Source organism: Antrostomus carolinensis, unplaced genomic scaffold, assembly GCF_000700745.2.
Source record: "Antrostomus carolinensis isolate BGI_N321 unplaced genomic scaffold, ASM70074v2 scaffold11493, whole genome shotgun sequence".
Lineage (NCBI taxonomy): Eukaryota > Metazoa > Chordata > Aves > Caprimulgiformes > Caprimulgidae > Antrostomus > Antrostomus carolinensis.
In genome coordinates, this window is record NW_010304552.1 from 50,274 (window position 1) to 64,209 (window position 13,936).

The following is a 13,936-nucleotide window of genomic DNA, read 5'->3' on the forward strand; positions in this document are numbered from 1 at the left end:
TGGTTTTGACCAGAAAAACAAGGAATATTTTGTGCTGTTAAAACATTTATTTTTTTAAAATCCTAAATTACTTAAGGGAGACTTTTAATTTTTATTTGAATTTTTTAACCATTTAAATATAACTGCTTAAAATCTAAATATGGTTTGTTTACCCAGAAAAAGCATCCTCCACTTTTCAGTTAGGTGCATTTTTCTTAATTGCATTTGCATTGCTCTGAAACTATTTCTCCTCCAATTCTTTCCACTTGCCTGCAAACCAAAGAATTCATTATTCATTCAGCTCTCCATTTTGTTTCTTTTGGAGGATAATTTCAAGCCACAAAATTCAAACCCAGGCCTCTGCTTACCCAAAACTCAAGGCTCTTTTGATATCAAACTACCTTCAGTTTTGTTAAATAAGGAGTCCTATCATACCATCAAGCTTGCAGCAGAAATCCCCACTGAGCTCTCCCGTCTCTGCTGCTGACACTTCATAGACATATGTTCATATACATACACGTGTACATACAGATGTACACAGTCTCTATATATGTTTTTTTTATTGCTAGCCCAAGGTGACCCAGACTGGATGCTATTCCAAATAATTCAAACCCAGCTCCTTCTCAGAGCAGAAGTCTGCAATACTGGAGGGGAAAAGTTCACAGTGAGCACTGGTGGTTTTGAAGAGTCTGTTTTTAAAAATTTCCTTTCCGGCTGCCATTCTAACGAACCTCATGGGGGGAAACCATGCCAGAGGAAGAGGCAAAATGAGGCTACTGAAGTCAAAGGAAGAAAATATAAGACTCTTTGACAGGACAGAAAATGAGACACAATTAGGGAAGACTTATTGCCTGGAAGATTATAATGGACAGAAAATAAACTTTTTTTTTTTTTTTTTTCCTAGTGACATCTGCAAGGAGCATGCACCAGGGTGTTAAATGCCAGCATTTCAGTTATGTTTTTACTTACTGCCAAAGGCTGAGCCTGCAGCTGCACCTGGAAAAAAACAAGAAGAAGCCTGGTCACTGGAAGCAGGATGCAGAAGATCAAGCAGATACACAACGTGGGACTGAACAACAACTACTTAGTGGGGGTCTTGCTCATAGGCATATCAGTTTGCTGCAACATCTTAAAAGTCACTTTTGTCAAACCACAGAGGTGACCAGACAGGGCTGTCTGAGGTGTTGGCATCTCAAGCTTTTCACCTGGGGAAGAAAAACCAGGTTGGGCCCTGCTGATGGGTTTTCTGTTAACCATTTCCTTGACCCACCATTAAAGCCCCACAAAGGAAAAGCACATCTTCTGAGGTTCACTCTGCTAAGTACAAACCATAGGATCTGAAGCAGGTTGTTGTGCCTGGGGCAGTTCTCTGTGAGCAATAAGGGTTGAAGACCCTTCCCACTGCAGCAGTTGCTCCAGGACACTGCAAAGCCACCAGTTGAAGGCCATCCAAGGACCACCTTCTGGCTTTCAGCACCCAGGAGACTAATGGCCATGTAACAAGTGGATGAATCATGGAAAGTCTCAGCTTTGCATGATCATAAAGCACAGGATGAGTGATGGAAGAGGTAGGGCCACCAGGAGGAGAGGACTTCAGAGAACTGCCTCTCTTGCAGAGGAAGAGGATGTCACTGGGGAGAGGAGGAAGCAACAGAGAGAGATTCGGGGTGAGGTGGGGGAAGGAGACTGAGTGACAGATGGGAAGAGAGATGAATGGGAGAAGAAAGAGCAGAGGAGAAAGAGAAATAGGAAGAGACACAAGGAACGGAGGGGAGGGAAGGAGGGAGAACAGCATGTCTGTGCCTGTCAACACCAGAAACTCTCCCAGGCTCCTTTGAAGCAATGCAGCCGCTTGGTGGGAGCTGACAAGCTCGTTCCCTTTCAAAGAACCTGCTCATCTACCAGCCCTGGCACACACAAAACATTCACGTCACGGCCTTCAGAGCCTGAATTTCAGCTTTGATCATCTTAAAGCACATAAATCTTTCAAAAAAATCTAGGGGGAGGGAGGGAAAAGATTCTCTTTGGTAATGCTCAAAGCTGCTGCTTGAAAGGCTGGAGTGGCTACTGTGGTTCCATGGCATTTAAACAAGTCTGCTAATGTGGACTGGACAGAAACCCAGTAGAAACCAGCCCATCTGTGATGTTTCCTGCCCCAATTCCCCTGCTCGAACAGTGGTGGGTATGCATCCTTCATCTCTTCTGTGCTCCTTTGCTTCTGTCAGTGCCTTGTTCCAGCAGGCAAGTGGATGAGACTGGAGCTGTGCAGAGGGACCGCAGCCCACGGCACTTGCCTGAAATGCCGACATACACAGAACAGGATCCAGAAAGCAATCCAGAAAGCTGAGCAGTGACAGTGCTGAGCCCATGGACTACCTGAAAGCCAGTGCTCTACTGCAGCTAAATAATGTTCTCTGCAAGGGACAGTAATTTGTATTGCTGCAAAGCCATGGATCTCTATCTTGGCCCAAGGTCATCTTTCATATTCTCAACCATCATTTGGACTCATCATTCATCTACCAGTAGCCAACAAATCACCTCTGCATCCACCCCAAATCTTCTCTCATTTCTCTGTGTACCAGGACCTGGGTAAATACCCACTTCCCTTTCAAAATCTGAGCATCTTGCCCTGATTCGAGATGGAGAAGGACAAGATGAGGATCCGGTCTCATCTGTGGGCATTGTGCAGCCCCAGGTGGGAGTGCAGCCAAGGCTGGCTCACTGCAAGTTACTTACATGCATTGGGGGACCCATTGGGGAGAGGCAGGTAGGACCCTGCTCGCCAAGACCTGGAGCGAAAGGTCTTCTTGCACTTGCCACAGTCCTGCCCCGTGGTGTTGTGCTCGCACTCGCACTGGAGGCTGCCCTCTTTGAAGGTGCACAGGTTAGCGTGGAGGTTACATTTACACCTGGAAGAGGAAGACAGGAGAAAAGCTGTCAGGTATTGCTGCAACTCCTCCTTGGCCCTGGCGTAATGCTGTCCATGTGCATGAAAATGTAGAGGTGAAGCTGGGCCTGTTACCTGTTTTCTGTTCCTTCTACAGGATTTTTTTTTTTTACCAAACTCATCTCTTTTCCCTGCGTATCTGGTGCTGGGATTCCAATGTCCACATCCTCACCCAAGGTGGATCTGCAGTCTCTGTTCCAAGATGAGAGATACTTTACTTCCATCATCTGACTGCAGTAGCGCAGATCCTTTAATGGTAAGTCAACATCTCCAGCTGAGATTCCAGTAAGGAGTCACACACATTTTTTTTCAGATATCTGAGTGATTAGCTCAGATGTGGGCATTTACTTGGAAGCAGTACTTGAGCTTTAGATGGAGAAGCATAGCTAACACTGGTGGGACTCAACACCTCGACCCCTGCACAGTGTGCTCAAGTCAAGAGCGTTTTTTCCCGTGATGTGAAGTCGCACAACACAAACCTTTTTCCCTACGTGCAGCGCAGCCCCAGCCTGCTGTGACCAAAATAACACAGAGAACAAGTCACCATCAGAATCGGCCTTTCAGTCCCCACTTCAACATAGCAGGCAACAACAAAAAGCACTATTCAGCAATTTGCAAACATTAACAAACTTTTAATGAGCTGTAGTGCAGTATGCAGGGAATAATTATCTCTGTGTACAATAATTCCTGTTCCTCAGACTCTGGAGGTGACTTGCGCAGAGCACGGAGGCTGAGCCCATAACTCACATGTGGCTCTAGTGACTCCCAAGCCCAAGCTGAGGCCATCAGATAGAGACTTTGGGGACCAAAACCTCTAATTTCATTCCAGGCAGTGGATCCCTAGCAGAGCCTGCTGGTTTTTCACTGCTTTGTGCAATAATTTATACTCTCAGAAGCAGAATCATTAGAAAACAGTGATGCTGTGCTTTATGTGACTGTGTAGAGGAGTCCGACCAGGTAGCACTTTGTATTACAGGGCTAATTGCACAAGAGATGCAGAGCGAGGGGAATGAACTGCTTGCAAGGAAGACAGAGGATATATGGCCCGCTTCTTCTTGTGCTCTATCTGTGCTGGGATAAACAACTTGGATTAGGCTGGGAGCTGCAAGCCAGGTCCCTCCCAGCTGCTAGTGCTGTGCATGTCCCCCAGCTCCTGGTGCCTCTCCCCTGGAGCCCCTTGAGATGCTCCCCAGCCTCCTGCCTGATGGACTGAGGCCGCCTTTGCTCCTCTGCACACATTGCTGGATAAACTGACCTCATGTATGATTTTTTTTTTTTTTTACTCCCCCTCCTTGTCCTTAATTCTAGCAAACCCTGCTCAGGAGCTAAGCGTAAGCTGGATGAATGGTCTCTCTCACCGTCTTACATCCCTGTCCTGTCTCTGACCAAGCAGAGGAGGGAATATGACAGTCTCTAAAAGGGAGGAAGGAAGAAAATGTGGTCCATGGAGCAGAGGCAGACACTCGGCATGCTCCACTTGAATTGGTGTGTTAGTGAGAGCTGGAGATGCCGTGTCATGGCTGAAAGCCCTAACAGCCTCCGAGCATCAGTGCTCTGGGACCAAGCTGTGAATCCGAGTGTCTGGGAGAAGGAAGCGGCCTTGGCTAGTGCCTACACACAAGGGATGCCGTATTTCAGCAGCTCTGTGTCCCCTCTTGCCTCTGGTGAGGAAGGATTTTGGCTGAGCCATCTCAGCCCAGCAGAGGCGATGCCCAGACCTGGGGGGCTGCGGAGCCTGACTCTGAATTATTCAGCGTCCACCCAGCACAGCCTCCTCCTCTTGCTTCGAAACAAGCAGATGGGAGAAGAGCAGGCGAGATAGCGGGTTAAAGCAGGTCAAAGCCTCACGCTGCTGCTCTGGGCCCAGCCTGAATCAGAGCAACAGCTTCTGTTTGGGAGCTGCAGCTCTCCTACCACCACGGGAATAAGGGGATGGGAGGCAGCTCCGGGGCACAGCCTTAAAATCCAGTGGAGGGGGAGTTTGAGAGCCCCAGGGGAGGGAGTACAAGGAAGGCAGAGCCTGGCACCCCTTTGTTCTCTTTGAAAGAGTCTCCTTCTCTGTAGATATTCCAGACCCATCTGGATGCCATCCTGTGTAACTTGCTTGAGATGAACCTGCTTTGGCAGGGGGGTTGGACTAGATGATCTCCAAAGGTCCCTTCCAACCCCCATCATTCTGTGATTCTGTGAAATCTGGGAGGACGTGGTGGGTAGCACTTTGCTCCTGTCTTTCACCCTGCCAGTGGGGACATCAGCCCTGCATGACCACCGCCTGGTCCCCCATGGTGGCTTGGGGCAGCCTCCATCACCTCCGTCACCCATAGCACATCCTTGCTCCTGGCATCCCCTGCAGAGGGCCAAGCAGCTGTGTCCGGGTGCTTCTGCCAGCTTGGAGCTGCTGCCATGGAGGAGGGTGAGACCCGCTCACTGTTCCTTTGACTCCAGCTACAAAACCTGTGCCGAGCAGCAGGACCCAGCCTTCTCTCTGCTGGGAGCGCAAGGCCCGGCTGCGTGCAGGAGACAGTCAGACGTGCCTGCTCGTACGCACACACTGCTCCGCTCACTTGCTGCTGAGGAGGGCTGGGAGCCGAGCACCAGCTCCTAGGACAGCCCCCAGCCCCTGCAAAGCCACCCACATGCTCCCCTGCTAGCAAGGTGGCTGCTCATGGGTGTCCCCCAGCTGCTGCGTGTAGGGGTGATGGGGCACTGCTCTTCCCAGAGAAGACCCTCACTTCCTAATTGGTGTAAACAAGGAAAATTAAATAAAGAGAAAGCAGAGGCAGCTGGTCACCCTGCCTGCCTGTGCCCAGGTCACTTATCTTTCTCGCTGTTCCATCCTTTGCCACTGTACAAAAGTTTTGTTATTCAAAGGATCAATTTTACCGGGGAATTGCTTTCTGAATTCGACCTTTGAGGATCATCAATCTAAGCAGAGAACTATAACCCCAGCAAGCTGACCCCACAACACAGCACTTTCCAGCCCAATCAATCAGGCTGCATTATTTAACAGCAAACAGCCAAGCGCCTTCAGCCAGCCCCGATTGCCAACCCCATTGTGTGGGAAAGTTTCTGCATCCAGGCCTCTCTGCTGCTCCTGCTCAGCTGCTCAGCTGCTCAGCTTTAACCCTTCTTCAGGCTTCTCTGCCTCCTCCTCTGGGCCTCCAGCCCAAGGATGTGCACTCACTAATGGTCTGTTAACAGTATTTTTCCCCAGCCAAGATCCAGCTGGTGGTGACTGGAGTAAATGACATTAGCCCAGTCCCCTGGGTGGGAGCTGCTAGTCCTGCTTGCCTCTGCTTATCTTCCTCGGGTGGCCAGCTATGGCAGGAAAGAGAGGATGGAGGGAAAGGTTAGGAGCTACTTAGAGATGAGGCTTAAATAGCAGCAGTAGGGCAGACAGCAGCACTGTGTCCTGCAGAACCAGCGATGGCCATGCTCCAGTCCCAAAGTGCTGGTCACAATATGGTCTCTTTGGCTCCTGAGGTGATCTGAAGAGCTGAGGGTGTTTCTCCTCTCTAGCTCATGGGTCAAGGCTAGGAGTGACAGTGCTGTTTCTCGGTGAGTATTCAGAGCCCACATAGGGTGCAGCTGTGCTGGGGAACAGCCGTGAGGAGAGCAGCCCCAGCACCCACCCAGCAGGACCTACAGCACCCATAGGCACCTTCCATGACCTGGGGACACCCAAATCCAGTGCTGGGCTGTGAGTAGGTGCACCCAACTGCATTTTGCATTAAACAGAAACTGGCTCACACCATTCCTGGGCAAAAGTGGCTGGAGCAATGATTAGCCCATCACGTTACAGTTTGTACAACGGGGTATTTCGGAGTTTATTTCTCAGTTTATTTTAGTGCAGGTCATTCAGCTGCTGCCTTCCCTGCAGTGTGGGCTGATGTTGCCAGTGCTTCCACCAGGAGCATCACTGAGCTTGGAATGCCAAGGAAAGTTTACAGAAGTGTCCTTTTTAATTTTTCCTTTTTTTTTTTTTTTTTTTTTTTTTTTTTTCAGCCATAAAGAACAGTTTGCTGTCCCTGTATTTCTCCAAGTCAGCATCCTGGAGGTCACAGCAGCGAGCAGTTGGAAAGGCGTGCAGTGCCAAGCCCATGTGCGAAGTCTGTGCACAGACTCTGAAAGGGGGAACAGGAGCAGGCAGGGGTGAGTGCTGCAAACCCACAGGGACCGTGCTGGGAGTGGGGAGAGCAGCCCCTGTCCCTGAGCTTGCATTAATAATCACTTCTGAAATAATTTTAAAAAGCCACCCTGGTCATTTACTTTCCTCCAAGGATCCTTATACATTTTACAACCTCTTTTCTGTCTGTAACCCCACTTTGCAGAGCAGAGACATCAAGCAGAGAAAGGCAGAGAGCATCTCTTCATCCCACTCCCTCCCCATGGGGCTGAGCCAGCCTTGGAGTCCCTGCAACCCCTGCTCAGGCCTGACGCTGTGAGCCTGCTGCTCTGCTGGGTTGGGCTGGAGGAACCACTCACTAGGTGGAGACCTGTCCCTGTACACCTTTTGTCCAGATCCCACCATGGCCCAATCCTGCCTTGCCCCAAGCTCCTTAAACAAGAGCCTGGGTGAGGGCATCGTGTAGCAGACATCCACTGCTATAGGCCACCACCTCCTGTCCAAGGCTCCTTCCAGTCCAGCCTGTGGTCTCATCTCCACCCCGTGCTCACCATGAGGATGCTACAGCACAGTCACATGGCCCCAGGGATGCTGTGGTGACTAGGTCCCCTCCTCCTGGCTCTTGGGCCACCAGGCTCCAGCTTTCCTCACCATCACCTTGGCAGTAGTGCCCCCCCTGCTCCCTTTTCCGCTTGCCCCAGCCAGCGTTGGGAAGCATCAGCGCACAGCGGAGAGCTGCTAATGACTGTCGTCCAAAGGAAGGTTTATGATAGCTTTCCCCTGAATTGTTTGCTCTCACTGTAATTGATGAGCCTTTAATGAGTCTCATGGGATGATGTGTTTGAAGGGAGCTCTTTCCTCTCTGTCCCTGAGGAAAATGATGTTTCAACTGATCTCGGCTCTCGGGGAAACATGAATAACTCTTCTCCATCTCTCTATTGTCATCCCCAGCCGTTGCTCGCAGCACGCTCTGGCAGCTGCCTGGCTGTGACTTACCCACTTTTTACCTGCTCCTTTGCAACTGTTTTGGCAGCTCAGCAAAAGCAGGGAGCAAATCTTTTGGGCAAAGCATAACGGGCGCTGAGCTTGGATTGTTTCTGGCCCATCTGTGCGTGCAGAAGGTAAAAATAGCTTTTAAAAGCTGGGCCACAGAAGAAGCACCATCCCTTTGTGGAGAGCAGTTCTATTAGGATTTGCCTTGCTGGGAGATTGCTCCAGCAGAAGTTCACTTCATCACCAGTGACCAGAGCAGGGCTGAAGAAGGTGACCACAGCTCACTGATCCCAGCAGTAGGGCTGGGAGTGTACCTGAGCCTGCTGTCTTGGGGCTGAAGAGGGAGGAAAGCCACTTTAACTCAGTTTCTTTCCACTCAAACCAAAGAGAGAGGCTTCTGGGTTTTACTGCTTTTTACAGAGCCAAAAAAACTGAAAAAAACCCCAACCCTGGGTTAGGTCAGAGGGACATGTTGTGAGTGAGTTTTTTTCCTTGTGGGTTTTCACTTTTGGTTGTGTGGTGGTGACAGATGAGTCCTGCCAGCGGGGAGGAACCCTCCTCGCTGCCCTTCAAAATGATTTGAGGTTTGGGTTACAAAGAGGAGACAATTTAAAAGATGCCAAAGTGGAGAGCATGCTAGCTGGCTGTTCCCATTCGAGAGGCTATTTATTTTAAATAAGTTGACACTCACCAGCTGTCAAGATCCTGCTGACTGGTGGAACATTATTTACCTTCAAAGCTGTCTTAAAAAAGCAAACACGAAACCAAACTTCCCCATTAGGGGGTCAGGCAGCAGAAGGGAGGAAGGGTGAAGAGGACATCACACCGATATGTGAACATAAATATTTGCAGAGTAATGTGTATAAATGCTCTTGGTCTTTCTCCTGGAATGCAATAATGCCTGCAATTGAGTTCATTGGCCAAATTGAATTTGGGCTCCTGTAGAAGTCTCTTTATATTAAGTGCTTTAACATACATCACCTTCTCAGTCTATTGACGAAATCCTATTATCTGCTCAGGGCCGGACGCAACTCTGCAACAAAATCGGAGGGGAAATAAAAACCTTCACAAACCGAAGGCAGGAGCAGGTAATAGGGCCTTGGGCATCCGTCTCCGGCTATTGACAGAGTGTCAGAGTGTCTCGGGGAAGGAGGAGCTCTCCGGGTTTCTCACTAACTCCTTCCCTCCCGCTCAGCAAGTTTCCCCTCCATCTTGTTGCAGCTGGAGTAAAAACCTTTGTGAGACTCCAGGAAGGCCAAGCAAAGAGTTGCTGCACAGTAACTTAATTTAATTATATGACCAAGAGTAAGATTTTGCTTGAACTCAAGCTAATTCCAGCCTGGAGGAATGCCAGGGAAATTCAGCCATCCAGCTCTCGGGGGCTGCCCAGCACAGAGGTGAGGATGGGCCGAGGAGCACAGCATTGGTGCAGACTTGGCTGTCCTTGACATGAGGATGCTGTTACCTCCTGGGACCCAAAGTCTGGCTGCCAGGAACTGTGGGGAAAGGAGCGGGGCCAGGCACAGGCAGTGCTCGCCCTGGTTGTCATGGTCTTCCCAAAGCTGCTGAGCACAGGCAGAGGTTGGCTGCGGGCTGGAGGGGCATTGGGCTAGTTCTTGGGGGATATTTGGGTGAGCCCATGGCTATGGGCTGGGCAAGCTCATCTGCAGAAGCCCATGCTCTCACAGATCACTTACCCCAGGTCCCTGCCTGTACCTCTTTGCAAAACAGCGGTGGTGCAGCCAGCAGGTCCCACTCTGCTCCTCAGGGCAAGGTGCTCAACGGGGGCATTGTCATTACACAAAATCTAAGACCCTCAACAAAAGACTGTTCCATGAACCAAACCTGCTTCTTTCCTCCCTTCTAGAGCCCACTTTGTTGGAGAAGTCAAAATTGGCTGGAGGCTTTCCAACAACTTCATCAACAGAGCCAAAAGGAGGAATGCCCAAGCAGGGCAAAGCAGCCTGGGGCAGCCAGGATGTACTTTGTGCTGGCACTCCTGGTTCGAGCTGAGCTATGACCGCAGAGGGAGCTGCCAGCATTGCGCTAGCCTGGAGGACAGAAGAAGGAGGCAGCCTCCAGGCTGAGCAGGAACTGCTTCATCTTTAACAGCAATTGAGCACCACTGCATCTTGAGAGTCACCAAGAAGGCAGAAAAGAGTATCCCCTGCATGTGGGTACCACTGATGATTTACCAGCCTGATTTACTGGAGGAGGTGCTTTGGGGGATGGCCTTGATCCTCCAAGTCTGGAGTGCCTCATCCTGTCTGTTGATGCCAGGATGAGCTGGATGAATTTGTTCTGCTCAAACTCACCGCTCCAAGTCATGTGGTGAGCAGGGCCTCTCAGAGACCATCACGCATGGCACCAAGAACCGCACAAGGGGAAGGCAGAGATCAAAGCAGGGGAACATAGAGGGCCTTTCCTTTCAATTCTTTTGTGTGACCAAAAGAGAAGACAATGAAACCCTCAGAAAAGCAATTGGTGAAGAGAGGAAAGGAAATGCCATTACAAAACTGGAAATCTCATCTTCTTGTTGGTGCTTCTTTGGCCTGAGCAAAGCCCAAGATGAGGCACTGTTACATGGAGCTGCTTGGTGATGAGTAACGCTCCTCCTCCTGCCTTCCTCCAGGGACTGCTCATCATCAGCAGGATGGACAGACAGACAGACAGAACATGCACTGGGGCAGGGGAGAATGAAGGAGAGAAATCTTAATAATCAGCCTAAAATTGATTAACTTCTGCTCAATCTGATTTCTCCTAACTGGATCCACATGTCCTGGCCATGGCACATTAACTTCAATTATGGCTTATTAATGTCTCCATGATGGAGCGTGCCCCGCTGAGCGCTGCGGTGACTGACGTTATGGAGGGGAAAAAATTACTCCAAAGAGACACGGTGTGTAATGGAAAGAGAACTGGCGGCTTTCATCGCACCGGCCACCAGTCCCGGCAGTCAGGAAAAGCTCATTCACCCATTCCTGAGAAGATTACTGAGCTCATTGCTGCACTGAGGAGAAAACTAAGCAGTGAACAGAGATCTGTGGGGAAAAGTCTTTCCGCTTCCCTTCCCCACCCTGTCTGGCACACACATGAGCATACAGGCCAAGGGCTTCTCATGTCTGTTCCTGTCTTGAGTCCTCTGCATCTCCAGTTACTCTGCAGATCAATAGGGACAGGATGGAAGAAGGAAAAAAAAAAAAGAAAAAGAAAAAAAGGAAAGAAAAAGATACCAAGAAGAAGAAAGAGAATAAAAATAAACCGTCAGCCATGAACAGATAAATGGTCCTGGCTGAGGTTGTGGGAGGGGGAGATGCAGATGAAGAAGAACCAGCCCCATTGCACCATCACCCAGGAAGGGAGCAGTGACCCTCAGGATCCACCAGACCTTCTGGAGATCCTGGCAAACTCTTGACTGTCCCTGTCCATCTGGCCCACAGGAAGAGAGAAGGTAGCGAACTCTTGCCCCTTCTCCCTGTGTCCTTTGCTGTGTCTCTTTCTGCTTTTCCCAAACGCTCTGGGAGATCACAGTGAGGGGTTTTCACTGGTGGAAAACAGAGGGGAGGAGGACAGGGTGCACCTGGATGGTGGCCTAGGAGCACATGGACCAGGGACATCAGAGAATCCTCTCTGAACCCATCAGTTAAAGCTGTGGCATGAGAAACCACCCAGGCTCATGGTCTGCTCTGAGAGCAAAGCGTTTTGCTCTTCCTTGACCACAAACATCAACTGGAAATGAGCTGCCATGTGTGTCACTGCTCTGCGGGCACTGCCAGCTGCCTGCCAAAATCCCAGAGCAGGACGGGGGCACAGGCAATGCCACACACTGCTCCTCCGATGGCACACACCACAGCCAGGCACGGCTCCTCCAACCTCCTGGGGATGCTCATGCCTCTAAGCCTCTGCTCCTCTGTTCTCTAGCTGGGATTTTCTGGATGATTTTTGTCTTTGAGCCTTCATTTCTTCCTAATCATCTTCCCTCTCATTTTCATGACCCTTGTAGTGACTCTCTAACACCACCCCCCATTTTATCTAGGCACTTTCCTCCTCTTCTTTGGACGTGGCTGTTCCCATGTCCTGGAAGAGGCACCGTCCATCTCCAGCCCTGCCTCCCCCCTTCCCCACACAGCACTCCTGCCAGGCTCACATTGATTTCTCCTCTCTTCTTCTCAATAACCCATCTCTTGTTGAGCCATACACAAGATTTAATTTGGTTTTAGTCTCTGCACTGTAACTGGCTTTGCTTACAGCTGGAATTAGATTGCTTTCCAATGAAAAAACCTGCTTGCTGGGACTGGAATAATCACAGGAGCAGAGTTGATTCACATGAAGCTTCTCCACCTTATACACCACTTATCCTCAGCCGGTCATCCTTCCCCTGCCTGGTGCCCACTAGAGCTGGAAGAGTCAGCCCAGGACAGGAATTGACATATTTCCTGTCCAGGATGACTGTCCCCCTCTCCTAGGGACCAGCCCAGCAAGCGGGGACAGCTGTGGAGAGCTGGAACAGTGCAAAGCTGGGCCTTGCTTTAGCTCAGGACTTGGAATTTGGGCCAGAAAAAGCAAATTTCAGAGTTTTCTTTGTCCCTAGTCAAGGAAAAACCTTCTCCTCCCAGAGGCCCTGCTGCATTGGAGGAGTCAGTGTCAGGCAGTGAGCGGTGAGAGGAACCGATGCTCTGCAGCAGCAGTGGGCAGCCATCCACGCAGGCAGCCATCCACAGAGGCAGTGGGCCAGCTCCCAGGGCAGGTCGCCAGGAATTAGCCAACAAACCCCAACCCATCTCGTTTTGGCCCCAGCAAAAAGCAGCATTGCAGCTTCCATCAGGTGTTCACAGCCTGACCCTCCCTCACCAGCACTGTCCTCAGGATGCAGGCGGCTGTGGATTCTCAGATGTCTCATAGAGGTTCACAAAATTTGTAGGGATTTTATCTCTTGAAACAATCTCTGCTTCTATTAAATGGTATTAAATTTGACCACTGAGTTCAAAACAAGGTGGGGGACTGGTGGTGGGGAAGAAGGCAGCTGACAGCTACCAAGGTGCTGGTTTGTGGAGAATCCCACCAGCGTAGCTACAAGATAAAAGTACTGAAGTGACATATTGTGCACCAGGTAGCAGAAAAGGTAATAGGCTCTGGAAAGCATTCCTGGGACACCACAAGTATTTTAACATCTATCTTAAAGCACCAAGTATCCCCAGGGTGCTGTAATTGCGGTACCAAGTCCTTGGTTATCTGCACAGTCATCTCCGTGTTCGGAAACCAAAGGTCATTGCACAAGCATTGCACAAGGGCATCAAACATTCAATCCTCATTTGCCACTTCCTGAGCTGAAAATTCTGCGTTGTTGTTCCAGCCCCAGAGTCAAACCAGCCCGGATTGAATTGCTACACCAGCTCCAACCCTTCCTGCCTGCTGTCCTCTCAGTGTGAGCTTTGCCTGGGAATTCATCCCCGTGGCTTTGCCACCGCTGGCAGTCACACCAAGTGTCCCCGCAGGTAGCTGGCTGTGGTTGGGTGGAGGGGATGGCAACGTGCTGGCCTTTCCTCTTGCCTTTGCCTGCTTTCCTGTCAGCCTCTTCACTCTGCTGTTTTGCCCCATCCTGAGCTGTTTGAGGACCGTGGATATTTAGCACACCTAAATACTTAGCAGTACTTATGGGCAGGTGTGAAATGTCTCTCTGCACATATATATATTTAAAAAAAAATAAATTAAAAAATATATATACAGAAGCAAACTGCACTGAAACCCAGGTGCTTACAAACGCGTACAGAGGTCTCTCCCACACTTCTGCCATGTGCCTGCACTCCACAGGGATCATCCAGGAGCAATCCTAGTGTTGGGTGCCCGGACATTCCAATAGCCAAGCCAGGAGCCACGGCTGCTCATCCCAG

General features: G+C 50.1%; 1 protein-coding gene across 1 annotated transcript in view; it reads right to left on the reverse strand.

The window, feature by feature from the left end:
* Positions 1-13,936, reverse strand: part of NTNG2 (netrin G2) — a 45,749-nt gene that overhangs the window by 12,610 nt on the left and 19,203 nt on the right. Inside the window, exons 3-4 of the mRNA XM_010164503.2 lie at positions 2,716-2,888; positions 949-975 (exon numbers count right to left, since the gene is read on the reverse strand). Of these exons, the coding sequence (XP_010162805.1) occupies positions 949-975; positions 2,716-2,888 (200 nt within the window). The remainder of the gene's footprint in view (positions 1-948; positions 976-2,715; positions 2,889-13,936) is intronic.